This window comes from Scyliorhinus torazame, chromosome 3 (assembly GCF_047496885.1).
Source record: "Scyliorhinus torazame isolate Kashiwa2021f chromosome 3, sScyTor2.1, whole genome shotgun sequence".
NCBI classification, from domain to species: domain Eukaryota; kingdom Metazoa; phylum Chordata; class Chondrichthyes; order Carcharhiniformes; family Scyliorhinidae; genus Scyliorhinus; species Scyliorhinus torazame.
This window is the reverse complement of record NC_092709.1, coordinates 292,567,653-292,594,962: the sequence shown is the minus strand read 5'-3', so window position 1 is coordinate 292,594,962 and position 27,310 is coordinate 292,567,653. Positions and strand designations below refer to the sequence as shown.

The 27,310-nt window shown below is 46.8% G+C and overlaps 1 protein-coding gene across 1 annotated transcript in view; it reads left to right on the top strand.

Annotated features, from left to right (window-relative positions):
- Positions 1-27,310, top strand: part of dcc (DCC netrin 1 receptor) — a 1,735,814-nt gene that overhangs the window by 1,622,179 nt on the left and 86,325 nt on the right. Inside the window, exon 23 of the mRNA XM_072497411.1 lies at positions 25,325-25,487. Within this exon, the coding sequence (XP_072353512.1) occupies positions 25,325-25,487 (163 nt within the window). The remainder of the gene's footprint in view (positions 1-25,324; positions 25,488-27,310) is intronic.

The window sequence follows — 27,310 nt, the reverse complement described above, 5'->3', positions numbered from 1 at the left end:
GTTTTTCAGCTCATTATATATGCATGAATGGGAAGCATGTTGGATCTCATGGCGGAGCAGGCTGAGGATCATCCAGCCACCCCCCCCCCCCCCCCCCCGTGACCTCATGGGATCATCTTTCTGGGCATAATATTTAACCTCAACCACACCCATCATTCATTGTCTGCAGCCCAGGATTAATCATGGAAAGTAATTAGCCACTTGCGAAGAAGTTCGGAGCAGCGGTGACTTTGAGAGCGATGGATGGCCTCCCATCTATCAGTTGTCCCTTAAGATGCGAACCACTACATCCTTGGACAGGAAAACCTCAACAATACTGTCTCTCGTCCATCTAGAGGTATGAGAAAGAACCTCTGTGCAGCCTTGGTCTTGCCACATATCTTTGCTCAATGGCTCTTTCAGCCTTTGCTTCTGGATACTGAGGGGGCCCCACTGGCCTTTGTTCATCAGGGTGAGGCTATTTCTTTACCCAGTCTGGTAGCGACAGGCCCTTCTTTTCCACCATCTTAGTTGCCCAATTGTTAGGATGATCGCTGGGCTGTCTACTCCACCCATGTTTCCCTCATACTTGTATCTGCAGGACCATTGAACAGACCATGTGTCAGCATAACCCTTCAAATGTCATCTTCAAGTCGCTTACTATGGAGCCACTGTGGATCCAGTGGGTTACTTTAATCCCCACTATTGTATCATCACTTAGTCTATTTGTGCATTAATCAGCATTCATACCTGAAGCACACTCATCACCCCAACTCTTAGTACCAACACAGAACTGTATGTGCCTTCAGTCTCGAATAATTTGCCCCCCCCATCCCCGATTATGTGTGTGTTAACCCATTCACAGTCTTCCCTCCCCAACCCCCATCAAGCCTTTGCCCTTTTCCCTCCGGACCCTTCTCTTGTCTCTTTTGTGTCTTACCCACCCCCCTCAGTCAAGCCATTGCCCTCCAGCTGTTTCCACCACCAATTACGCACCCACCTTCTTAATGAGTAGTCATGACATTTAAATCTATCCAGATATGGTTCCTGACGTGGCACGGCAGGCAACCCAACCCGCCATGAATGTAGGGAGCGGACAATGGCCATTGGGAAGCTGATTCTTGCCTGACCTCCAGGTTTTCCCACCCCACCCACCATGAAACTCACCACTGATTGCACTGGCAACCCCTGCCCTCAGTGTCTTGGCTCAAGTGTAAAGAATGGCCACTTGGATGAGGCGACAGCAATCTTTCTTTGGATCAGAACTGTTATGGGCCAGGGTTTAAAGAGCCCCAAAGTGTATCATGGAGTTCACCTGACCCACAACTTTGAATAGATTATGGTTATGGGGAGCACACGGCCCTACTCTGCAGGCGTGATGCAATAGAAATCCACAGTACTTTTAAATTAAACACTGTTTATTTATGAAACCAGTTAACACTTTAAAAACCCACAGTAAACATCTTAACAACTATCTACACCAATAAATCCCCCAAAGAATACAGTACTCTCTAAGTAACTCTTAATCTTTCCTTGCAACATCCATAAGACAAAAAGAACCCTCTTTACAGAAATACATCAGGTTTAACTTCACTACTGAGAACAGTTACCACTTTGAAATCATCAAATGAACATTCATAAGCTTGCAGAGATTCATGCACATCTTGCTGTGATTGCAGCTTTTCCAAATCTAAAACAAAACTAAACACACCCTGTAGCTGCGAGCCCAAAGTGAAAGTAAAAGCAGACAGACAGCCCAGCTCCACCCACACTCTGACATCACTGATAAACACCCATTTCTTAAAGGTACTCTCACATGACAGTACTCTAGCTTGAGTCACCACCTTCAAGAGAAGGCGAGGGGTTGGAAATATTTGATCAGTGCTTATATCTGGATCCAGTGAGGAATCGCTGAGCTGAAAACTGAAATAATCAAGGTGACATGTTGCATAAGTCGTGCACTGTCCTATTTTGTCTACATAATTTGACATTCAACACTGTAATTGCCATTTCTGAGGCATTTATTTTACAGGCCTATTTGTCTCCATGGCAAAATGGAACTTGTTGCAATAATGACAAGCAGCAGGATTGGTTTAGTTATCCTTCTTTCTCAGATTACTTCTGGTACAACAGAGATGAGGAGGTTTAGCTTCACATTAACTACTTTAAAAAGGTTCATTTAGCATACGCAGGTGTCACATTAGCTTGGTGCACTGCAACTCCTGCTGTGCCATAGCGCTAGCATATTGGTTCATGCTGAGGCTCCCTTATCTCTCCTGGAACTGACTGGAGAGGTGAATAGAGGGGACACAATCCTTTCCCTCAGGAATCGAGGAAGGATCGTGAATTTGGAATTAAAATAAATTGGTGGCATTTTAACCCCAGGAAGTAAACATTCTATATCATACCAAACTTCCTTTACTTCTGTTTCTTTTCTATTCCTCCTAACCACACTATTTATTTTCTTCTATTCATTTCGAGAATTGAGTAACCTTATCCCAAGTATCAATTTATAAGAACACAGGAACCTTTATGTCGAGAATAGCCCATTTTTTCCAAAGCTACTGTGACTTTTAGCTCACCATATTGGCTAACTCAGCACCAATTAAGCCCAAGACAGACTAACATGTGTGATTTATTTCCTCACAATGTTTGCCCATCTAATCCTGAGGGAATAGAACAGTCGCAGTTAAAACCTACAAGATGATCTGGCTACACACTTAAAAAGGAAAGACAGGCAGTGTTAATGGAAGGAACACAGGAGTGGGACTAATTAGTTTTATTTGTTGAAAAGTTGGAACAGATATGATGGACTGAATGGCCTCCTGTTGTGCTCTATAATGCTATGGTTCATAAAATGTAGCCTGTGGAGCTCCTCCAATGGATTGGCTGCAAAATGCAATGAGAAGCTGGGTCATGCTTATCAGAAAGTCCAAGTTTTAACTTGTGCTGCGTTCACCAGTGTAGGAAAGGCTCAGTAACTGGCTGCGATCTATGGGAGGAAACATCAGCCAGAGTTTCCACTTCTCATCAGTGTCCAGTGAATCCAGTGGGAAGGGTATGTGGATGTTTGATGAGAACAGTGTCAGGGTTTGGTTCTGATGGTCCTCCTGGTTATTCAATGTTAAGGCTCACACATTGGGACATAGGACTTTGGAGCAGGAGTAGGCCATTTGGCCCTTCCAGTCTGTTCTGCCATTCGGTAAGATCATGATTGATCTGGCTATGGTCTTAATTCCACTTTCCTTTCTGCCCTCCATAGCCCTTGACGCCCTTGTCGATCAAAAATCTATCTAACTCAACTTTGAACAATTTCAATGACCCAGCCCCTAACTGCTTTCTGTGAACTCGAATTCCACAGACTAGTGACCCTCTGAGAGAAACAAATTCTCATCATCTCCATCTTATTTTTAAACTGGTTTTAAGCTTAGTTCTCGGCTCCCTTATAAGAGGGAACATCCTCCCAGTATGTACCCTATCATGTCCCCTGAGGATGAATAATGCTGTTTTTTAATTCATTGGATGTGCACGTCGCTGGCTGGACCAGCATTTATTGCCCATCCCCATTTGCCCTTGAGAAGAGTGTGGTGAGCTGCTTCTTGGATCTGTTGCAATCCATGTGCCGTAGCTTCACCCCCTGTGCTGCTGGGAGAGGATTCCAGAACTTTGACCCAGTGACAGTGAAGGAATTGTGATATATTTCCAAATCAGGCTGGTGAGTGGCTTAGAATCATAGAATGTACAGTGCAGAAGGAGGCCATTCAGCTCATCGAGTCTGCACCGACCCTTGGAAAGAGCATCCCACTTAAGCCCGCACTTTCAATCTATCCTCGTAACTCAGTGACCCCTCACCTTGGAGGGGATCTTCTAGGTGGTGGTGTTCCCAGGTATCTGCCGCCCTAATCCCTTGTCCTTCTTGATCAATGGTGGGCAACCTGCGTCCCAAGAGGCACATGCGGCTCATCAGTGTTCTGTGTGTGGCATACAATGTTTTGTTGACTGTTGCCTACTTGCAGTGTTGCCACATTCCACGGGTTTCTGTCCACATTTTCCTGCCAGTATGACTGAGTAATAGACATGTAAAGCAAGGGCAAGTGAAATGAGCTGCATGCTGATTACATACAACATTGACTGTGGAAACTGTGTCCTGACTTTATGTCCAATCAAAGCGTAAATATTTATTTTGTTTTTACCATTTGAAGTCGATAAAATTAAAATATGAATAATTAAAGATTTTCTATAACTCGTTATGAAATATTTGGCGCGTATTAAATGTATTCAATCTAATTCATGAGGTCATGGCAGTGAACATGCCGGATCTCAATTTTGCGGCCCACGGAGATGAAGGAGGGCCACTCAGGCTGCCCACTAAACAGTCTAGGTTACCTATCACTGTTCTAGATGGTGGTGGCTGTGGATTTGGAAGATGCTTTCCAAGGAGGCTTAGTGAGTTACTGCGGAGCATCTTGTAGATAGTGCACACAGCTGTCACAGTGCATCGGTGATGGAGGGACTGAATGTTTGTGGAAGGGGAAGCAATCAAGCGGGCTGCTTTGTCCTGCATGGTGTCAAGGTTCTTGGAGTTGCAGTCACGCAGACAAGTGGGAATTATTCCATTGTGCCTTGTGGATTGTGGACAGGCTTTGGGAGGGTCAGGAAGTGAGTTACTAACCACACAATTCCCACCTCTAACCTGCTCTTGTAGCTACGGTATTTGTATGTCTGGTAACCCCCAGGATATTGATAGAGGATTTAGCAGTGGTGATGCCACTGAATGCCAAAGGGCAATGGTTAGATTCTCTCTTGTTGGAAATTATTATCGCCTGACACTTATGTGGCGGGAATGTTACTTGCCACTTGTCAGCCTAAGGCTGGATATTGTCCATGTTTTGCTACATTTGGACATGGACTGCTTCATTATCTAAGGAATCATCAGAGACCATCCCCACTTCTGACATTATGATGGAGGGAATGTCATTTATGAAATAGCTGAAGATGGTGAGCCAAGGGCACAACCCTGAGAACTCTTGCAGTGATGTCCTAGAATTGAGACGACTGGTCTCTCACCATCGCAAACATCTTCCTTTGTGCCAGATATGAATCTAACCAATGAGAGTTTTCCCCTGATTCCCATTGACACCAGTTTTGCCAGGGTTCAACGATGCCACACTTGGCCAAATGCTGCCTTTAATGCAATTATATCTTTTTTCAAACAAGGAAACTGAAACTGTACATAATACTGCAGATGTGATCTCACCGAGGCTGCAGCAAAACCTCCCTACTTTTGTATCCATTCCCAATGCAATGAACGACAGCATTCCATTTCCACTTGTTGCTGTACCTGCATATTTTCTTTTGTGATCCATGTACCAGGACACCCAGATCCTTCTGGACCACCAAGTTCTGAAATCTCTCCCCATTTATATAATATGCTGCTTTTCTATTCTGTCTGCCAAAGTGGACAAGTTCACGTTTTCCCACATTGCACTTCATGTGCTAAATATTTTGCCTAATCACTTAGCCTAGTTATATTCCTTTGCTGATACTTTACCTGCTCTTGACAACTTATTTTTCTATCTATCTTGGCGCCATTGGAAAATTTAGCTCCGTACATTCAGTCCCTTCATCCAAGTCATTGGCATAGATTGTAAATAGTTGAGACCTCTGCACTGATCTCTGTGACACTCCACTAGTTACAACTTGCCAATTCGAAAATGGCCCATTTATCCCTACCCTCTGCTTTCTGTAAGTCAACTAATACTTTATCCATGCTAATATGTTACTTCTTACACCATGGGCGGGCGAATCCCCACGACCGGACCAAGCCGCCCCGATGCCGGCACGCGATTCTCCGCAGAGCAGAGAATCGGCGGCATTGGCGCCGGCGTGGTTGGCGCGGCGTCGGTCGCGGGCCGCTCTACATGGCCGGCCCGCTGATTCTCTGGCCCAAATGGGCCGAGCGGCCGTGAAAAAAACAAGTCCCGCCGGCACTGTCCACACCTGCTCACAGCCGGTGGGAAATCTGCGTGCAAGGATCGGGTGGTGGCCTGTGGGGGGGGGGGGGGGGGGGGGGGGGGGGCCTCCGATGTGGCCTGGCCTGCAATTGAGGCCCACCAATCGGTGGGCCAGTCGCTCTGTCCCCCGGCCTCTTTTCCTACGCGCGGCCTCTGTACTCCTGCGCCATGCCGGCGCGTTGAAGGAGGCCACCGCGCATGCGCGCGTTGGCGCGGCGCCACTGCGCATGCACGGATCCCGTGGCGCCCAGTTACGTTTATGACGGCGTGGTCGCTCTGCCGCGGGATGGGAGAATCCCGCCCCATGTGCCCTTATATTGTGCTGTGAACTTTAATGTGGTACCTTATCAAATGACCTTGGAAATTCAAGTGTACCACATCTACAGGTTCCCCTTGATCACCTTCCTGTAACTTCCTCAAATAACTCTAACAAATGACTTAGATGGATCAGGATTTCCCTGATGGATATTGACTGTGTGACCAAGAAAAAGAAGCATCTTTCCCAGACCTTCCCAAGCAAAAATCTTGGAATAAAACTCCAGGGCATGAATGGAACCTAACAAAGTGCTCAAACAAAGTGCTCCATGGCCCCAGGAACATCAAAGCCATCATTATTTTCTTTTGCCTAATACTCTCTTCTTTTTTTCCCTTTTAGTGCTCTCAATATGCTTCATCATATTAGTTGTCACAGCTACAAGCAATCTTTGATTAATTGTTCTATTTCTGCCCGTTAACAATCTTTGATAAAGGTTCTAGCTTCTATTCAACCAGCTCAAATCTGTGGATTTCATCTTGCAGTTTGATAATCATTGATGAATTATCCTAATTTCTGTTCCAAATGGTAGGTTTCATCTCCCGCTGTAATATCTTGATGAATGTGTTCCACCTTGTGCGACGCAGTGTGGCTGCAGAGTTCTGAATAATCCCAGTATTTGATGGGCTGCATTAAAATAAATTAGATTTGAAGCAAAGCTTGGTGCTTTTTACAAGTGATATTTTTCAATATGCAACAGCTTAACTCTCCAATGAAAACTATTTGTAATGAGAATCATAATGTAACCAAGAACATTGAGCTTCCTTGGCTTTTGGCAACAGCCTGAGGGCTGAACCAAATTGTTTGCAACGTTGGTGTCATATTTGACCCTGGGGTGAGCTTCCGACCAGATATCCTCACCATCACTCAGCCTAGTTCCAGTACCATAACATCATCTGACTCAGGTCACCAATTGATATCCACACCCAGGCCTTTGTTGCATTTCGACTTGACCAGTCCATCACATCTGTCCAGCCTCCTTCATCCTACTCTCCATAAACTTAAAGTCAAGCAAAACACTGCAATCCATGTTCTTACCCGCACTAAACCTCGCTCACTCATCTCCCTCTTCTGCATTGGCTCCAGGTTATGCAGCTTATTGATTTTAAAACTCTCATCCTTATTTTCAAATCCCTCCACTGCCTCAACCTGCTCCTTTCCTTATAATGTCCTCCAGCTCATAATCCTCAGATATATCTATACTGCTCTCATACTGATCTTTACCTTCAGATGCATGGCCTTAAGATCTGGAACTACCTCCCAACTACACTTCCCCTCTCTACATCTCTTTCGTCCTTAAAGAACCTGCTAAAAACTAAGGACGGAATACCCCCATTTTGAGACGAGGTGCATGGCAGGAGGCTTCAGCAGCACCTTTACCACTGGCCAGAATAGTGGGATCTCATGACAAATTCTGCACTTCGAACCTTATTAAATATGCACAGGTACGTTAAGCCTCCACGTCACCTGGCAGGTTGATTCATCCACCCATCGCCAGCTGGCGGGTTCAGTTGTGCTGCCGCCAGATTGAAATACCAGTCCAGAACACTAGTATCACTTTCTCCATCCCACCTGCCTTCACTAGACTATGCAGGGCGTAAAGGGCTGTCCCTCTCCACTCTCACTCACCTCTTGAATTCAGCTCTTTCATCCATGTTTGGATCAAGGCTGAAATGATGTCAGGAACCGAGTGGCACTTGCTCAATCTGAGCATCAACAAGCATGTTATTGCTGTAGAGTGTTTGATAACATTCATCATAAAAGCAAAATACTGCAGATGCTAGAAATTTGAGATAAAAACAGAAAAGGCTATAAAATCAGCAGGCCTGGTAGCACGTGTAGAAAGGGAAACAAGTTCACATTTTGAGTCTGCAAGACTCTTCACCAGAGCTTAAGAGGGATAGAAACCTGACGGATTTTATACTGTCTCCCCTGTCTGTTATACTGTGTAGTGGTCTCTCCCATCAATACCACCAGTTGTTATTTTTGTTGTTATTATTGGTGAACCCAAATCGTTTGTTCCATGTATGCATGGAAAGGAAAGAATTTCCAGCAAAAGAGAATAAAACATGAACTTGGTACCAAAAACAGGCCACAACAAGCTTCCCTACTAGCTGCCTTGCAGCCATGGTTCCTTCTTTTCATTACACACTTCTAATGACCATGGGCTTAAATTTCTGCATTGTGTTTTCTTGATCACTTGCCACAACTTCGACAGATGTTCCATGGAAGCTCTAAAGAAATGGTGCGAAAACAGAACTGGTGCAAATGTATCCTATCTTAAATTCCATGCCTAGGTGACTGTATATTGGAAATCCCAAGTCCTTATAGTCAGTACAAGATAGTATTGTTACAATCTTCATGGCGATCTGTAAACCAAAATAACCAAATGTGCCGAATTACCCTCAGATGAAGAAAGTACCCACAAGATTTCACTTTTCATAAATTTTCCTTTAATATTAATGAGAATCCTTATAAGCAGGCAAACATGTACAGTCCCAGTTTCAGCCACATAGTTCTTCCAGGCAAAATTCCAATCCACTCCCTTAAAGGACCGAGCTGGTTCCCCACAGGCAGCAGCTAACACTTCTGTTTCCCCTCTTGGTCTGTGTGCAATGCAGCCTCTGTATTTTCATTGCTCTCCTGTTATAACTGCTTCCTGATCAAATGTCACCAGATCACATGGGCCAGTACTTCTCCAAAAATAAAATTTGTCCCTTTACTATCAATACAAACGCCTTTTCAAACATTTGTAAAAACACTTTATCCAAACAAGTTACGATAATTTCAAATTTTCCTTGCCGTTACTGCTGTCCATTCAAAGGTCATCACAGTAGGCTATCTATTGGAAAGACTTAACAGTGAGCTCAATACTGTCATCACCTGACATTCATTAACCGCAATCACACTCACACCGTCAATGAGTGACTGTGATGGTACAAACAGGATCTCAATCTAGTGTTAATGATGTTACTTGTACTGTCCTTATTGCAGAGATTAGTCAACTGAGCTCCCTGGCCTATTAAGGCTCAATTATATGCTGGATCGTGTAGTTACCAATTTAGACATCAATTTTGGCTATTAGCAGCACATCAAATCTCTATTGGTGATTGATGCACTAACTCTAACTTAATATAATCCAGAGACCCACTTTACTCAAACAGACTCAAATGGATAAGTCTCCTTCCAGCCTGACTATGCTTAATGTCTGATCTTGCAGTGTAACTGTGACAGAACCTTAAATCTGTCTGGCCCTTTCAGGGTGCGATTCTCTGGCCTCATTACACTCTCGCTCAAGCGAAACGAGGCCGGTGAATAGCGAGAGAGGCAGAAAACGAGAACCGCGCCAAACCGTTTGCGATGCAATTGGCTCGCTCCCGTAGGCGAAATCAATTATCACCACTTAAACCCTATTTCTGTACCATTGACAAGAGTCACCCATATCCAACGACCTTCCGTCATTTAGCGGCCTCTGCAATAAGTGGTCACGCTGCCACCTCCTTTTGAAAACGTGAACCTGGCGGATGGGCTTCTGTGGGGACCGAGGAGGTGAGTACCCATCTTTGCTCACAGACAAAGAGCCCAGGGCCACTGGACTTGCCACCCCACTGCTGGGGGACCCCCCTCAGAGGTGGGACCATGAAGTGGGGCAACCACCCCAAACCCGTGCGTACTCTATCTTGGGCATGTCTTGTCCCTGCCCGTCTGCCTCACCGACCACCCATAACCCCCGCCAAGTGCCGATGCCTCTTGCTGTGTGGCTGAAGGCTATTGCTAATAGGGAATTGGCAATTGTGGTTGAGTGAGCACTTCACACAACCCAAGTGGTTCCCGTGGGTGGGCGGGCCTTGTAGCATATGGGAGTCATTGCTTAGCATCCCAATCATACCTTGATGCATGGACACTGCTTGAACACAACAGCCACCATCCGAACACCTAGGGGATGGGACACAGCTCCGGGGTCATATCCACGGCCGAAGGGTGAGTGAGTGCCACGGGAAGAGGAGATGCATGGAGAGATGGCACCCTCTCTTCCCGCTCAGTGGTCATAAGGCCCTGGGGTTCACCTTGAGACAGAGGGGCAGCTAGTTCAAGCCCCGGCTGCCCCTGTGTCATCTGGCTCTGCCAACCCTGGTAGCTCCCCATAGTCCGTACCATCGAGTCAACGCCCTCGGCATTGCTCCTCAGTGATTGGGCCATGCTCTGAAGTGCCTAGGCAATGCTCATCTGAGAGCGGGACATGTCCTGCAGAACCTCATCAAGGTCAGCCTGATACGGGGTGACATCCCCCAGTGAGGTGGACATTCTGCCTCAACCCTCAGCCATGCCATCACCGACTGCGCGGCACCTTGGGTACCTGTGGTAGTCGGTATTAAGCGTATTACGGTACCCAGGTTGATGCTGTAAGACCATTGGTGTGGGAGGTACCAGAGACAGCAATATCATTGTTGAAGCCTGCCTGCTGATTACGCCCAGTAAGGTGGAGTATAAGGGCATGTGTCTCCCTAGCAGTTTCATTCTGTACCTGCACTGCTGGGTGAAACATCTAGTCCAATAAAGCCTTCAATTGTCATCCAATCTCGCCTTTGGAGTTATTGATTGAGCATCAATTTATTGGACTAGATTTTAAAGAATGGAGCTCCGGATCAAGCCGGAGTGTCTGCAACTCAGCCCCCATGCGGCAAACTCAGCGGCAACCTTCAAACACTGGCTGGAGTGCTTCAAAGGGTACCTCAGGACAGCCACGACTGCACCTACAGGAACAGAAACTGCAAGTTCTCCACTCGAGGGTGAGCTCAGAGATCTACACCCTCATCGAGGATGCGGGCGATTTTGAGCCCGCAATGACCCTGCTGGACGGACACTATATCTGCTCAGTAAACCAGGTCTACGCCCGACATCTGCTAGCGACGAGGCGACAAATCCCCGGGGAATCGCTGGAGGAATTCTACTGTGCGCTCCTGGTAGTAGGTAGGAACTTTGACTGCCCGCAAGTTTCAGCCAGCGACCACACAGAACTTTTGATCCGGGAAGCATTCGTTGCAGGTATGCTGTCCTCCCAAATCCGCCAGCGGCTGCTAGAAAAAGAGACACTAGGCCTCAAGGAGACACAGGCCCTTGCGAGCTCCCTGGATGTGGCCTCCTGAAATGCCCGCGCGTATGTCTCCGACCGCTCGGCAGCCGCATGGGCAGCGTGGAACATCCCCGTGGGCGCCGCCATCTTGCACCTCCCCAGCCATGTGCTACCAGTGGGCGACGCCATCTTGGCTGGAGTCTCAAGACCCCGATTCAGATGACCACACTCCACCCGAGGAAAACCTCCAACTTTTGCCGCGACTTGCCTTGGTGACCCTGGACCAGTCTCGGCCCCGAACACTCTCAACCGCGACGACGACTGTGCTCATTAATGGGCACAAAACATCCTGCCTGATCGGGTCCGGGAGGACAGAGAGCTTCATACACCCCAACACCGTAAGGCGCTGTTCTTTTCCCATCCACCCAGTTAACCAAAAAATCTCCCTGGCCTCCGGGTCTCACTCTGTAGAGATCAAAGGTTCTGCGTAGCGAACCTCACGGTCCAGGGAAGGGAATTAAATAATTTCCGCCTCTATGTCCTCCCTCACCTCTGCGCTGCCACGCTCCTAGGGTTAGACTTCCAATGTAACGCCAGAGTTTAACTTTTAAATTCGGCGGCCCTATACCCCCCTCACTGCCTGCAGCCTCGCGACCCTCAAGGTCGATCCGCCTTCCCTTTTTGCGAACCTCACCCCGGATTGCTAACCCGTCGCCACCAGGAGCAGACGGTACAGTGCCCAGGACCGGACCTTCATTAGGTCGGAAGTCCAGCAGTTACTGAAGGAAGGTATTATTGAGGCAAGCAACAGTCCCTGGAGAGCTCAAGTAGTGGTTGTAAAGACCGGGGAGAAGCATAGGATGGTCATCGATTATAGTCAGCAACTCGACGCGTAACCTCTCCCCCGCATATCTGATTTGGTCAATCAGATTCCACAATACTACTTGGGCACGATTCTCCGCTCCCATCGTGTTCTGCGCGACGCAGGCCGGAGAATCGCCCGAGACACCCAAAATGGTGATTCTCCGCTATCCCCGCTATTCTCCGGCTCAGATGTGCCGAGCGGCCTGCCCAATACGACGGGTTCCCACCGGCGCCGTCCACACCTGGTAGCTGCCGGTGGGAACAGCGCGGGAAAGCTGGGGGGACGGCCTGTGGGGGGGGGAGAGGGGGGGTTCCTGCATCGGGGTGGGGGCCTCAAATGGGGTCTGGCCCGCGATCGGTGCCCGCCAATTGGCGGGCCGGCCTCTCTGAAGGAGGATGTTCTTCCCTCCGCGCCCCGCAAGATCCATCCGACATCTTCTTGCGGGGCGGCCTCGGGGAGGACGGCAACCACGCATGCGCGGGTGATGCCAGTTACGCGGCACTGGCCGCGTCATTTACGCGGTGACGCTTTTATGCGGCGCCAATGCCCGGCGCGTGCTGACGACGCAGCTTTCGCGACACGCCTCCCGAGTTCCTCGCGGCCCCGCTCCTAGCCCATTTTTGGGCCTTGAATCGATCGCGATCGCGGCCGTTTCGCATCGTCGTGAAACTCGACGCCGTTCACGACGGCGTGGGCACTTGGTCGCGGGAGCGGAGAATCCCCAAGGTCTTTTTGAACGGTGGATCTAAAATCCGCCGACCACCAGCTCCCCATCCGCCCTAGCGACCGCAAATACACTGCATTTGAAGCAGATGGGCGGCTCTACCACTTCCTAAGGGTTCCCTTCGGAGTCACTAACGGGGTCTCGGTCTTCCAACGGGAGATGGACCGAATGGTTGACCGGTACGGTTTGCGGGCCACGTTTCCGTACCTCGATAACGTCACCATCTGCGGCCACGACCAGCAGGACCACGACACCTTAATCTAACCTACAACAAGGACAAATGCGTGTTCAGCACCGACCATCTCGCCATCCTCGGCCAGGTAGCACATGATGGAGTTATAGGGCCAGATCCTGAACGCATGCACCCCCTCATGGAGTTCCCCCTCCCCCACTGCTCCAAGGCCCTGAAACGCTGCCTGGGATTTTTTTCATATTATGCCCAGTGGGTCCCCAACTATGCGGACAAGGCCCGCTCACTAATTCAATCCACGGTTTTTCCCATGTCGGCAGAGGCCCGGCAGGCCTTCAGCCGCATCAAAGCGGACATTGTAAAGGTCATGATGCATGCAATCCCTTTCCTTCTAAGTCGAGAGCGACGCGTCCGACGTATCTCTGGCGGCCACCCTCAACCAAGCGGGCAGACCAGTGGTCTTCTTCTCCTGCACCCTACACGCTTTAGAAATCCGCCATTCCTCCGTTGAAAAGGAGGTCCAGGCTATAGTAGAAGCTGTGCGGCACTGGAGGCATTACCTGGCCGGCAAAAGATTCACTCTCCTCACTGACCAACGGTCGGTTGCTTTCATGTTCGATAATGCACAGCGGAGCAAGATAAAGAACGATAAGATCTTACGGTGGAGGATAGAGCTCTCCACCTACACCTATGAGATCTTGTATCATCCCAGGAAGCTAAACAAGCCTCCTGATGCCCTATCCCGTTGCACATGTGCCAGCGCACAAGAGGACCGACTCCGGGCCCTCCACGAGGACCTCTTCCACTTCATCAAGATCCGCAACCTGCCCTACTCCTGCGTGGAGGTCAGTACCGCCACCAGGAACTGCCAAATCTGCGCGGAGTGCAAGCCGCACTTCTACAGGCCAGAGAAAGTGCACCTGATAAAGGCTTCCCATCCCTTTGAAAGCCTCAGTATGGACTTCAAAGGGCCCCTCCGCTCCACCGACCACAACACGTACTTCCTGAACATGATTGACGAGTACTCCCGGTTCCCATTCGCCATCCCCTGCCCTGACATGACCACAGCCACCGTCATAAAAGCCCTCCACAGTATATTTACACTGTTCGGTTTCCCAGCCGACATACACAGTGATAGGGGGTCCTCCTTTATGAGCGACGAACTGCGTCAATTCCTGCTCAGCAAGGGCATTGCCTCGAGCAGGACGACCAGTTACAACCCCCAGGGAAACGGACAGGTAGAGAGGGAGAACGGAACGGTCTGGAAGACCGTCCTACTGGCCCTTCGGTCCATGAATCTCCCAGTCTCCCGCTGGCAGGGAGTCCTTCCGGATGCACTCCACTCCATCCGATCACTGCTGTGTACCACGGCCAACCAAACACCTCACGAACGTCTCTTGTCTTCCCTAGGAAGTCCTCCTCCGGGACCTCGCTCCCAACCTGGCTGGCAGCTCCTGGACCGATCCTGCTCTGCAAACACGTGCGGGCGCACAAGTCGGACCCATTGGTCGAGAGGGTCCACCTCCTTCACGCGAACCCTCAATACGCCTACGTGGCGCACCCCGACGGCCGACAGGATACGGTCTCCCTACGGGACCTGGCGCCCGCGGCATCCCCACCCACACCCCCACCACCAACCCCACCCTCCCTCCCACCGGCGCACCCCACAGCCGCCCTCTTCCCAGGTGGATTGGTCCTCCCACCGGTCCCATCTAGGGGTGATTGAGGTGCTGAAGAAGCCAAAGCCACACTCCAGGAGCCATGGATGCCCGAGCCGGCACCTGCATCACCAGCGAAGCTACGACGATCGCAGAGGAGGACCAGGGCCCCCGACCGACTAATTGCTTCCTTTTGAATGTAAATAAATACTGTAAATAGTTGCGAGATGTGATGAGGCAAAACACTGTACTAATGTATACCGGGTACCACCATAACCTCAACCTCTACCACTGTATAACGTGAGACCACCACCCCCACCGGACTCTTTCTTTTAACCGGGGGTGAATGTGGTAGTCGATATTAGGGGTATTACGGTACCCAGATTGATGCTGTAAGACCATTGGTGTGGGAGGTACCTGAGACTGCTATTTTCATTGGTGAAGCCTGCCTGCTGGTTCCGCCCAGTAAGGCGGAGTATAAGAGCCTGTGTCTCCCTAGCAGCTGCATTCTGTACCTGCGCTGCTGGTGGAAACATCTAGTGTAATAAAGCCTTCAATTGTCATCCAATCTCGCTTCTGGAGTTATTGATCGAGCATCAGTACCTTCACTAATGGTGCCGAAGTCGTGCACCAGGCTCTCCACTGTGGTTGCCACCCTAGCAGTGTTGGCCTCCGTGCCACGCATTGCCAGCGATATCTCCTGCGCCCGTAGCCTCTATGGATCTGCTGGAGTGACGCTGACATCTCCCTCTGAATATCCCCACTGCTACCTCATGTCTCCATCAGCACCAGGATGACCTGTTCCACAGGCTCAGCATCAGGCTGGGACCCAGCAGGGTCCTGGGATCCAGCAGACCTCCGACTGCTGTCTCACCTGATGTACATCAGCAGCAGTGTGGTGCTCAAAAGATTGTGCCCCAGAAGCCTGACCACTAACATTTTGGACCGAGGTGCATCCAACTGCGCTGATGGAAGGTGGGGATGGCAGCTAAGACTCGGCTTGTACGGTGGCATCCTCAGAGCTCTCCTCCGAGCTGGTCTCATGGGATACTGGAAAGGGTGACGCCCAGGATGGGCTGGTGCTATCAGCTGGAGAATCTGTGGGAGAATGGTCATGTGGTTAGTGGGAGGCTTGGATCAATCAGTAAAGCAATAGCAATTCACGTTTGACAGGTCCTCCGCGTGGGGCCCAGTGGTTCCTCACCTCTATGTTGGTGGCCGCCCTGTCCTTGGCCACACTGGTCACCTGCAGGGCACGCTCCTCGAAGGAGGTGAGGATCATGATGTCTGGCACACCACCGCCAGTCTGGGCCCTCTCCCAGCGATTATTGGAGAGCTTTTCCTGAGTGGACACAGAGATGGCATCATTAGTGACACGTGTGGTTCGTAGTGATGTGAAGGAAGGTTTGGGGGTGCTGAAGGGGGAGGGGGTGGAGGAAGGGTCGGGAGGATTGAAGGGGGAGGGGGTTGGATGCTCCCGTGGAGGAAAAAGGTCTCTGGGGGGGATGGGGGAGGAGGGATGGCGTTGATGTCTACTCACACGTGCTGCCCGGTGTAGGTCATTGACCTTTTTCCTGCACTGGAGGCCAGTCCTATTGGCCAAACGGCCGAACGCACAGCCACCGCCACCTCATTCCAGGTGGCACTAGCTGCCCTGTGACTGACCTTTCTGGACCCCCAGGAGAACAGGCCATCCCTCCTGGCCTCCACAGTGTCCAGCAACCTCCTCAGGTCAGCGTCCCCGAACCTTGGGGCTGGTCTCCTCGGCGTCATTGTTGTGAGCTGGCTGGGATTGGCTGAGCAAGTGCTGCCTCAACCTTGTTAGCAGGAGACTGGCGAACGCAGTGCTGGCCAATCAGCCGGCGAGCTTTCATTTGTGGCGAGAAGCCCGTGAGGCCTTGTTACGGGGACCAATTAACGTTGAATAGCGTTGCCGGCCTCGCTGTGCCGAGTGCCGGGAAGCTCGCGGCAATTCCTGCTCACTACAACACTTAGAAATCTTTCCGGAGAATTGCCCGCTCATTTACTGCTTGTCGCATTGGACAAGCAGGCTGCTGGATTATATTAACACTGCAGGCAGGGCAGAATGACACATCTGGACTCAGGGAAATCGCTGGCTGCCTCTTTTGAATAATTCAACCATGCATGAAGTTCGGATGATATGTTCACAAATCGGAGTTGTGTGACATACTCTAGCTTAACAATCTAGCTTGGCCCTTTTGGGCAGAACATTTTTATAATTCTTTCGTTAAGCATCTGTCACTTTCACAGATAAATGTTCACTTAGCTGAATTTAAAATATCACTCAGTGTTTGCAGATGCTTTCAAACAATTCCGCCTGTGTGACCTTCGTCCAAGGTTGAACATGCACATTTAGAATCATTTAGATTCATGTTGTTGCTATGTTACAATGAGAATGCAGCAGATGAGTGCCTGAAATTTGCTATATCCACACATTGTTACACTAACAATGGAAGGACGTGGTATTATCAGCAACAATATGCGGGATTCTCTGGTCTCCCAGCCTCGTACATCCCGGTGGTGGGAGGCGGCATGCTGTTCACTGGCAGCGGGAGTCTCTGGTCTCACCGCTATCAATGTGTTTTCCCATTAAAGTCATCTCACGCAGCTTGGAATCTCACTGGAGATGGTGCTCTGTCAGCAGGAGCAGAGAATCCTGCCACCAGCGAATGGCTGAAGAATTCTGGCCAATGTTACTTTCCTTCAGGTTAAGTAATTTCTTTATTGTTTTCTTTATTGTAGAGCTTAGCTCAGTTGGCTAGCCAGCTAGTTCATGATGCAGAGCACAAGGGCACAGCAACTACTGGCCAGATGCCATGGGGGATCCTTCAAGGCAGCTGGGGGTTGGGGGTTCGACCTGGGCTGGAGGGAACCAGGCCAGGGTCCCGAAGAAAGGGGGAAGCCTTGAAGCCTACTTTTTTTTATGTTTAACACCCCATAACAGGGCAAAGCACAGTTGCAGCCTGTCCTCAAATCATTGAGCAGGACAGAGCCATTCTGCAGCTTGTCTCTTGGAGAAGCATTTCACTCCCCTTGATGCATCAAGAGGCTCTGTGGTTTCATTGTTGCCGTGTGCCTTCTTCTATCACTTTACACTTGGTTGTTTACATTGAATTTGGATGCTGTGGATGCTGCAAAGTGCAACAGGAGGGCTGGGGGCATCCCCCCGGGCCTGCTTCATTTATGGTTAGTTACATTCATGAATGTTTGCCAGAAAGCCCCTGGGCAGTGTAGTGGGAGTTAGAGAGCTGGACATGGTCCTCTTTCCCTCTTCACTGTTCCTGACAACTCGAGTGTTGCTCAGGCGCAACAAAGAGGAAAACTGCCTCTTGACAATTCAGGAGAAATCAGAGATACGTAGCGAAATAAAATATCCACTATTTCCCAGCTGCTACGGACAGGAAGGGGGATTAATTTAAACAGTCCTGATTTTTCAACTCACTACCCAACCATAAACAGATAGGTGTTATTAAATTTTGATTTCCCCTTTATAAGTGGTGGCGTATTTTCCCAACCTTTCAGTTTGGAATGATCTGATCCTTTATTAACAACCCCCACAGCAAACTCGAGATAAGGTAAAAGGGTTGGTTTATTTTGCAAACACAAAATACAGGGAGGGGTTTCGCACTGTCCTTCTCTTTTGCACTCATATGACAAAGAGGAATATTTTTTTCTTCTTGATTTGGTTTTATGGTATGTGGGCGTTGCTGGCTGGGCCAGCATTTATTGCCCATCCCTGAGGCCATTTAAGTGTCAATCACATTGCTGGGTCTGTATTATATTCATTGTTAATGTAATTCAATCTTAGTTAATTCTAATACTAGTAGGCTGCAGCAACCAGATAAGCGTGACAGATTTCCCTCCCTAAAGGACATCAGTAAATCAGATTGGTGTTTACGACAATTGACAATGGTTTCATGGTCATCATTAGATTTTTTTCAGATAAATTTAGAGTACCCAATTTCGTTTTTCCAATGAAGGGGCAATTTAGCATGGCCAATCCACCTACCCTGCACATTTTTGGGTTGTGGGGATGAGACCCACACAGACACTGGGAGAATGTGCAAATTCCACACGGACAGTGACCCGGTGTAGGGATCAAAGCCGGGTCCTCGGTGCCGTGGGGAAGCAATGCTAACCATTGCGCCACCGTGCCGGCCTTAGACTTTTAATTCCAGGATTTTTTATTGAATTCAAATTCCACCATCTGCCCTGGCGTGATTTGAATTTAGGTCCCCACAGCATTACCCCAGGTCAGTGGATTACTAGTCCAGTGACAATACCACTACACCACTGCCTCCCCAATATGGGAAAGAAACGGGTCTAGGGTAAGACTACAATTAAAAATAAGTGTTATGGTTTCATGTGAGACCAGAGTCCAGAATCAAAAGACCAATGGTGTTTTCCTTCAGAGGTTAGCAGGCCGAAACTGTTGCAGTGTGGTCCATCTTTCTGGAAGTGAGGACTTCCATGATGGAAGAAGGCATGCAGAGATGAATTAGTCTTATAGGCACAGATATAGGAGTTCCAATGTTTCCAGTAATACACAGTGTAGATGAAGGCCAGGCAATTTAGTGGGACTGTGATCTTTCAGCTGCAAATTGTTGGGTGGTAAAATGGTAGAGTGCCTGGGTTCAGTTCCTCACAGCAATGTTACAGGTTCTAAAAGCTTGGGGCAGATCATGTGACATACCTCCAAATTCTTCTCCTGGGTGCAGTGATCTCTGCATATGTAAATACATGATTAGTTAATGTGCAGTCAGTACAGCCAGGTGAACACTAGATGGCAACACTAACAGGGACTATAGAAACAAGCTCAAGCAGTTTTCCGCCCCTCTTCTTCTCTTCATGTGTGTTGTAGCTAGAGGATAGAAGTGTGACCAGCTCAGAGTGTAGTGTATTATATTCATTGTTAATGTAATTCAATCTTAGTTAATTCTAATACTAGTAAAGTTATTAAAGTAAAGAACTCACAAGTATATTATTTTGTTACTCAATAAATAATTTGTCATCAACTGGAAGACTTTGACTGTTTATCATCAAATTAAGTATATCTCGGCAAGACAAATGAGTAGCATATATATTACACCCCTGTAATATAACACTGGGTTTTGGGCAAAGGATGTATTTTTTCAGCTCTACAATCTTGAGGTGTTTAATAGAGGAGTCAGTGCCCCTTTTGTATTTCCAGACGGGCCTTTCTGTATTGTCATAATATACACCAGTATATCATGGTGCAGACACGCGCACACACACTGATGGACATGCAGTGGGACCAATCAGCATACACAACACCGCAGTCAATCACCAGTGAGAGCACACGCACTATAAAGACAGGGGACAGGAGAGTTCCCGCTCATTCTAGTAGCAGCCAGCTAGGAACACAGAGCTCACAGCCTGCAACACAGACATTCACCATGTGCTGAGTGCATCACCTGGTTAGGACTAGGCAAGGGTCAACAGTTAAAGCTGGTATTGCAATTACCCACAGTTCAAATATGTTAATATAGTTAACCTTATAATAAAATAGAGTTGCACCACTTCCAGTGTTGGTGACTTGTTTGTGATCCAGAACACCCAATACATCAGGTGGCACAGTGGTTAGCACTGCTGCCTCACAGCTCCAGGGTCCCTGGTTCAATTCCTGTCTCAGGTTACTATCTGCGTGGATTTCCTCCAGATGCTCCGGTTTCCTCCCACAGTCCAAAGGAGCGAAGGTTAGGTGGATTGGCCCTGCTAAATTGCCCCTCAGTGTCCAAAAGGTTAGGTGGGGTTACTGGGTTGCGGGGATAGGGTGGAGGTGCTCTTTCTAAGGGCCGGTGCAGACTCGATGGGCCGAATGGCCTCCTTCTGCACTGTAAATTCTATGATTGTGCAGCAGCTTCCAACCACACTATTGTTGCATTGCTCTCACAAAATGACTTTTATATGTGAAAAAACATACAGATTGTATATTCAGTAATGGAATGTTAGATGGCTTTTGTTTTGGTGCAACATCGTGGGCCGAAGGGCCTGTACTGCGCTGTATTGTTCTTTGTTCTATGTTCTATGTAATGTCATGTTTGCCTTGTATAAACCAGTGATGAGATATATGAATTAGGTAAACCGTGGACCTTGCCATCAAATAAATCAAATTGAAGCATGATCCGTAAGTGTTTCAACAAAGGACTCATCAACTGCACTGCCCTGCCTTCTAATTACATCCTAAATAGCACTGTAATGTGTTCAGCAAACCTGCAGATAATGTGTGCAGCAAACCTACAGATAGGCTTACTTCTAACTTACATGGTTTTCCTTGAGCTGCTGGACATAATGAGAGTCAGGGCTGCTTTCAGGGCAAGATGCCACACTTTATCATCAGTTGCACTGTGCTGGAATTGAGATGATGTGACAAGGAATTTGGCCAATTTCCTTGTGCTATCAGACATACCAAAGAGCTGATCCAGATTTTCACTGGCTGCTCTGACTTTGGTTGTCGATCCTGAAATGTTGTTTTTCCTGAAGGAAGTATCAGTCAATTTCAGTACATCAGTGTTAGGATCATGTAACCACAAGGAGGCTTGACTCCTTTCGATAAGTTGGTGCCCCAATCAAGCGAGCAGCTTACCAAAGGCATGTGCCTGAGTGCTCCTGTCTTTAAAGTGTCTGTTCCTCATTGGTAACTTGTTTTCTACTGAGTGAATGATGAGAAAGAAGGAGCCAATTGTTTCAGGCCTACCTGGTGAGCTGATGAGAAGGCCTCAATTTTTGAATTACATTCAAACTAAGAAGCTGCAGAAACCATGTGTAACCTGGCCTTCCACTCCACTATATTTGGTGGTGACCTTATTTGAGAGATCACGTTTTCTTCTATCTGAGAATTGCAATCTCCTGGTCATGGAATTCCCTTTGTATGTGAAGAGAAAGAAATTGGTGAAGACAAATATCTGACCAACTAAATGCGCACTTTGGTTCTGTCTTCACAAAGGAGGACATAGGCTGAAATGCTGGGGAACACAGGGTTTAGTGAGAGGGAGGAACTGAAGGATATCCGTATCAGTAGCGTGTCAAAACACCCTGGGCTAGTGTATGGTCAATTCCAGCCCCACTTGACACAGAGTCGCAACACAAGTGAAATTAGATGTTATTTTAAAATACCCAGAGGACCCTGGCTGAGCCCAATAAACTGCAGTCACCAGGTTTGTAAATTTAACACAAATAACCTTTTTTTATTTAACAGCAATATAGCTCAACTGACTACATAATACTCCTTACCCGACTCCCCCTTTCCAACTTGCCCTACTCTATACATACACACACACAACATGGAGGGAGAGGGTGGGGGAGAGGAAAGAAACAATTACGATAAAGTAAAAAGGATAAAAGATCTCTGATTTACTCTGATGATTTTCAGTTAAAGTCTTTCAGGACTTCAATCTTCTGCTTTGATGCCTCTTCGTTCTAATCTTTTCTCTGTCAATGCTTTATACTTTCCTTGTGGAGTCGAGATCATTTTAACTATATAGTAAAGATCTGCCAGGCACTTATGAAATGAAAATGAATGAAAATCGCTTATTGTCACAAGTAGGCTTCAAATGAAGTTACTGTGAAAAGCCCCTAGTCGCCACATTCTGGTGCCTGTTCGGGGAGGCTGGTACGGGAATCGAACCGTGCTGCTAGCCTGCCTTGGTCTGCTTTAAAAGCCAGAAATTTAGCCCAGTGTGCTAAACCAGCCCCTTTAATACTTACAGGTATTAAACAATAAAGCAGTCCTTTACTTCAGCAGAGAGAAAGAGGTCCTTCATTCAAGGTCTAATCACTCCTGATCAACTCTCTCGGAAGCACCCCGCAGCAACCAATTACTGACTGTTGTCAGCCAGAACACTGTCTCTGGTCAACCCACAGGTTGCCAACTAACCAATCGAACCAACTTCCTGTAAAGCTCATTCTTAAGATTCCCTTGACGAGCCTGTACTCTCCTCTCTGAAAACAAATCCTGGAACACACTGTCCTGACTCGCAGGCTGCCTCAGCTTTTGTCCACTGCTTAAATGCGCACACCAATTATGAATCCATGGACCAAAAATAATAAAATAGAACAAAAGAAATGGGAGCAAAGGGAAGTCAAAAGGTAGGACACTAACAAGAGAAATGGTGTTGGGTAAATTGATAAGTTTGAAAGCTGATAAATCCCCCGGAACTGATCATCTACATCCCAGAGTACTTAAGGAAATGGCCCTAGAAATGATGGATTCATTGGTGGTCATCTTCCAAGATTCAACAGGCTCTGGAACAGTTCCTACAGATTTGAGGGTAGCTAATATAACCCCACTAGTTAAAAAGCGAAGAAAAGAGAAAACAGGGAATTATAGACCAGTCAGACTGACGACAGCAGTGGGTGAAATTCTAGAGTCCATTATCAAAGATTTAATAGCAGAGCACTGGAAAAACAACGACAGAGTCAGCATGGATTTACGAAAGGGAAATCATGCTTGACAAATCTACTGGAATTCTTTGAAGATGAACTAGTAGAGTTGATGATTGGGAGATAGTAGATGTGGTATATTTGGAAGCCATTTGACAAAGTCCCACATAAGATATTATCATGTAAAATTAAAGCGCATTGGATGGGGATAATGTATTGATATAGATAGAAAATTAGTTGGCAGACAGAAAACAAAGAGTTGGAATAAACTAGTCTTTTCCTGAATGGCAGGCAGGGACTAGTGAGGTACCACAGGGATCAGTGCTAGGACTCCAGCATTCACAATATATCTAAATGTAATATCTCCAAATTTGCAGATGCCACAAAGTTGGATGGAAGGGTGAGTTGTGAGGAGAATGCAGAGATCCATTAGTGTGATTTGGACAAGTTGAGTAAGTGGGCAAATGCATGGCCGATGCAGTATAATGTGGATAAATGCGAGGTTATCCACTTTGATAGCAAAAACGGAAGGCAGATTATTATTTGAATGGCTATTAATTAAGAGAGGGGAATGTGCAACGAAACCTGGGTGTCCTTGTATACCAGTCACTGAAGGTAAGCATGCAGGTGCAGCAGACGGTAAAGAAGGCAAATGGTATGTTGGCCTTCATAGTGAGAGGATTCAAATACAGGAGCAAGAATGTCTTGCTGCAATTATACAGGGCCTTGGTGAGGCCACATCTGGAATATTGTGTGCAGTTTTGTCTTGCTATGGAGGGATTGCAGAGTGGATTTACCAGACTGCTTCCTGCGATGGCAGGACTGACATATGATGAGAGATTGAGTCGGTTAGGATTATATTCGCTGGAGTTCAGTAGAATGAGGGGGTTCTCATAGAAACATATAAAATTCTAACAGGGCTAGACAGAGTAGATGCAAGAGTAGATGCAAGAAGATGCGCTGTATTGTTCTATGTTCTATATTGAGGGCATTTAAAAGTTTATAGGATAAACATATGGATGATAATGGCATAGTGTAGGTTAGATGGCTTTTGTTTCGGTGCAACATCGTGGGCCGAAGGGCCTGTACTGCGCTGTATTGTTCTATGTTCTATGTTCTAAGGATATTCCTGATGGCGGGGTGTCACATTCTAAGGACATGGGATAAACCTTTTAGATTGAGGTGAGAAGTTTCTCCACCCAGAGAGTGGTGAGCCTGTGGAATTCCCTACCATCGGAAACAGTTGAGGCCAAAACATTGTATGCTTTTAAGAAGGAGTTATACATAGCTCTTGGGGCTAAAGGGATCAAAGCATGTTGGGGGGGGGGAAATAGGTTACTAAGCTGGATGATCAGCCATGATCATATTGAATTCCGGAGCAGGCTCCAAGGGCCAAATCGTCTTCTCCTCTTCCTATTTTCTATGTGTCAACCTGGATACAGAGCGATCTCAGCTGCCACACTGAACCCCTCATTAAAGTTTTAGTTCCACTTATACTTTCCAGTGGGGACGTTTTATAAATCCTGTGAAGAGTGGGAAAAACAGAATGAGAAATAGTCAGAGAAAAGGGAAACACAAAAACAAAGAGAAAATAATTTCATGAAAGATAGGAAGCAGCAGAGCAGAATAGTACATCAATTTTATAGAATTTGCCTCATTATTCACCAGGTTTATGGGTTAATTTTGTAAATGTGTATCCTACCTTATGTTCTTTTGGACATCTAAAGCTATAACATTGAACTGAAACGTGCTGACTTTGTTCGTAAGATAAAGTGTATTGCTTGTAGTTGTACAAAAATAACTTAAAGAAGCACAGCTATTTAGGTATTAGAGGAAACAATTTCTGCAATAGTTCAATTGTAACACTGCTACCTCCACACAAGATCCTGCTACCGTAATCCCATTTCCCAGCTCTTTCCTTTCCTTCAAGTGCGTAATTCCCTTTAAGTGTGTGCGCTTAATAGACATGTGTGGCAATGTATTCTGAATTCTAATAGCCATTGCATGAAGAAACTTCATTCTAACTGCCACAGTTTATATTTTTAAGACCCAAGCATAAACTTTTATATATTTTTTTTCTCAGAGCCTCCAATTGGTCAGATGCATCCACCTCATGGCAGTGTGACTCCTCAACAGAATGGTAATCTGCTGGTGATTATCGTGGTCTCCATTGGTGCAGTAATGGTTGTGGTGGTCATTGTTGTCGCCGTCATCTGTACCCGCCGATCATCAGCACAGCAAAGGAAGTATGTTCATATTTTATTAACTAATCTGATATTTGGTTTTCACTTGGCTCTGGTAACTTTTGAAGGAGGTCAGCTGCTGCTTCGGTGAGTTTATCCAGTGAATCACTCAGTCGGCAAAACCAGGAAGGTCTATGGTTGGATTTTTGGAGTTGATCCAGCTGCTCTGATTCAGGGTTATGATAGAGATGCGCTTAAAATTTTAAAGCACAGAAACAGATCATTCAGTCCGCCTGGTCTTCACCAATGCTCCACAGAAACCTCCTCCTACCTTAAAACACCTAAACCTATTTACAAGGTTGCAATGCCTTTGCTGCATCTGAATGCAGTTTCATTGGAGATCAACATCCTTGCGCTATGTTGGAACTTATTTTTCATTAATTGCTGGAATGTGACAATGCCAGCATTTGTTGCCCGTCTCTAATTGCCCTTCAGAAGGTGGTGGTGTGCTGCCTAATGTTAAGCAATGTTTTTGGAGTGTATTCTCTATTCAGCGAGTTAAAGGATATCAGCGTTGGGAGAAGGAGCATTCTATTATCCATTTCACACAGTAATGTCAACACCAAGCTCTCATAGGTCAAGTGCAGCGTGCTACACAATAGCATTTGGCTCAACACTATGCCTTAATCTCAAACTCAGAAAAGGACACCCGACTGTATCAACGATTGTGTGAATTGTTCTCACACAAGGAATCTATGTGACCTTTCTGTGTGAGATTGCCAATTTAGTGCCATAGTTTGCATTTGTTTTATTTTGCCAGGTTGAAACAGCTAAAATGTGCTGTGCATAAGATATTTATAGCAGGCAGAGAGAAGCGACTTTAATCCTGGAGCTTGGGCTGAAACAATGCTCAAATATCTTGGATGAAAGAAGGATGAGCTAACCCGCAGTGAACCTAAGTTCCTAGGTAATCATTTTTGATACCTGTGACTGTGTCATAAATGGGACAGGGTATTCTGAGATCTGTGTCACAATTGCAGACCTCCATTGTGATATTTTTATGCATTGTAACAGATCTATCAATTACTGGGTCGAAGAGATGCCAAAGGAAACAAATAGAAAATATTTTTCTTTCAATAAGATCTGTTTGAAGGGATTGGAAAACTCTCTTTGTTACAACCAAAGTTATATATGGGTTATATACATTATCCTCAAGTGAGGATTTAATCTTACTAGAATTTATAACTTTTGACAGCATTTGATTGAGTGCTGAAAATATATGTATGACTTGAGTTATCTATTTATTCATGTCCTGGAGATAGTATTTTTCATAAATTTTTTCATACTCGTATATTTGCGTTTTTTTGTTTTTTACTGGACTTTTCTTCCACTTTATATCTTTTATACAAATATAGAAACAAATAGGGAACTCATCCTGACACCAATATCAGAGAGATCAAAAGGAGGATGGGTTTAACATAATGGGAGTTCAGTTCCTCTTATTGCCATATGGGTCAATGCACTGCTTGATAAATAACCACAAAAAACAATAACTTGCATTTATTTAGTATCTATAATACAGTAAACTCTCTCAAGACACTTCATTGGAGCAATAATCAAATAACATTCAACACCGAGTTATATGAGCAGATATAATAATAATAATAATCACTTATTGTCACAAATAGGCTTCAATGAAGTTACTGTGAAAAGCCCCTAGTCGCCACATTCCTGTTCGGGGAGCCTGGTATGGGAATTAAACCCGCGCTGCTGCCTTGCTCTAGGACTGGTGCAAAGACTTGGCGAAAGATGTAGGTTTTACAGAGCATTTTAACCCAGAAAGAGAAGCGGAGAGGCTTCGGGAGGGAATTCCAGAGCTTCGGGCC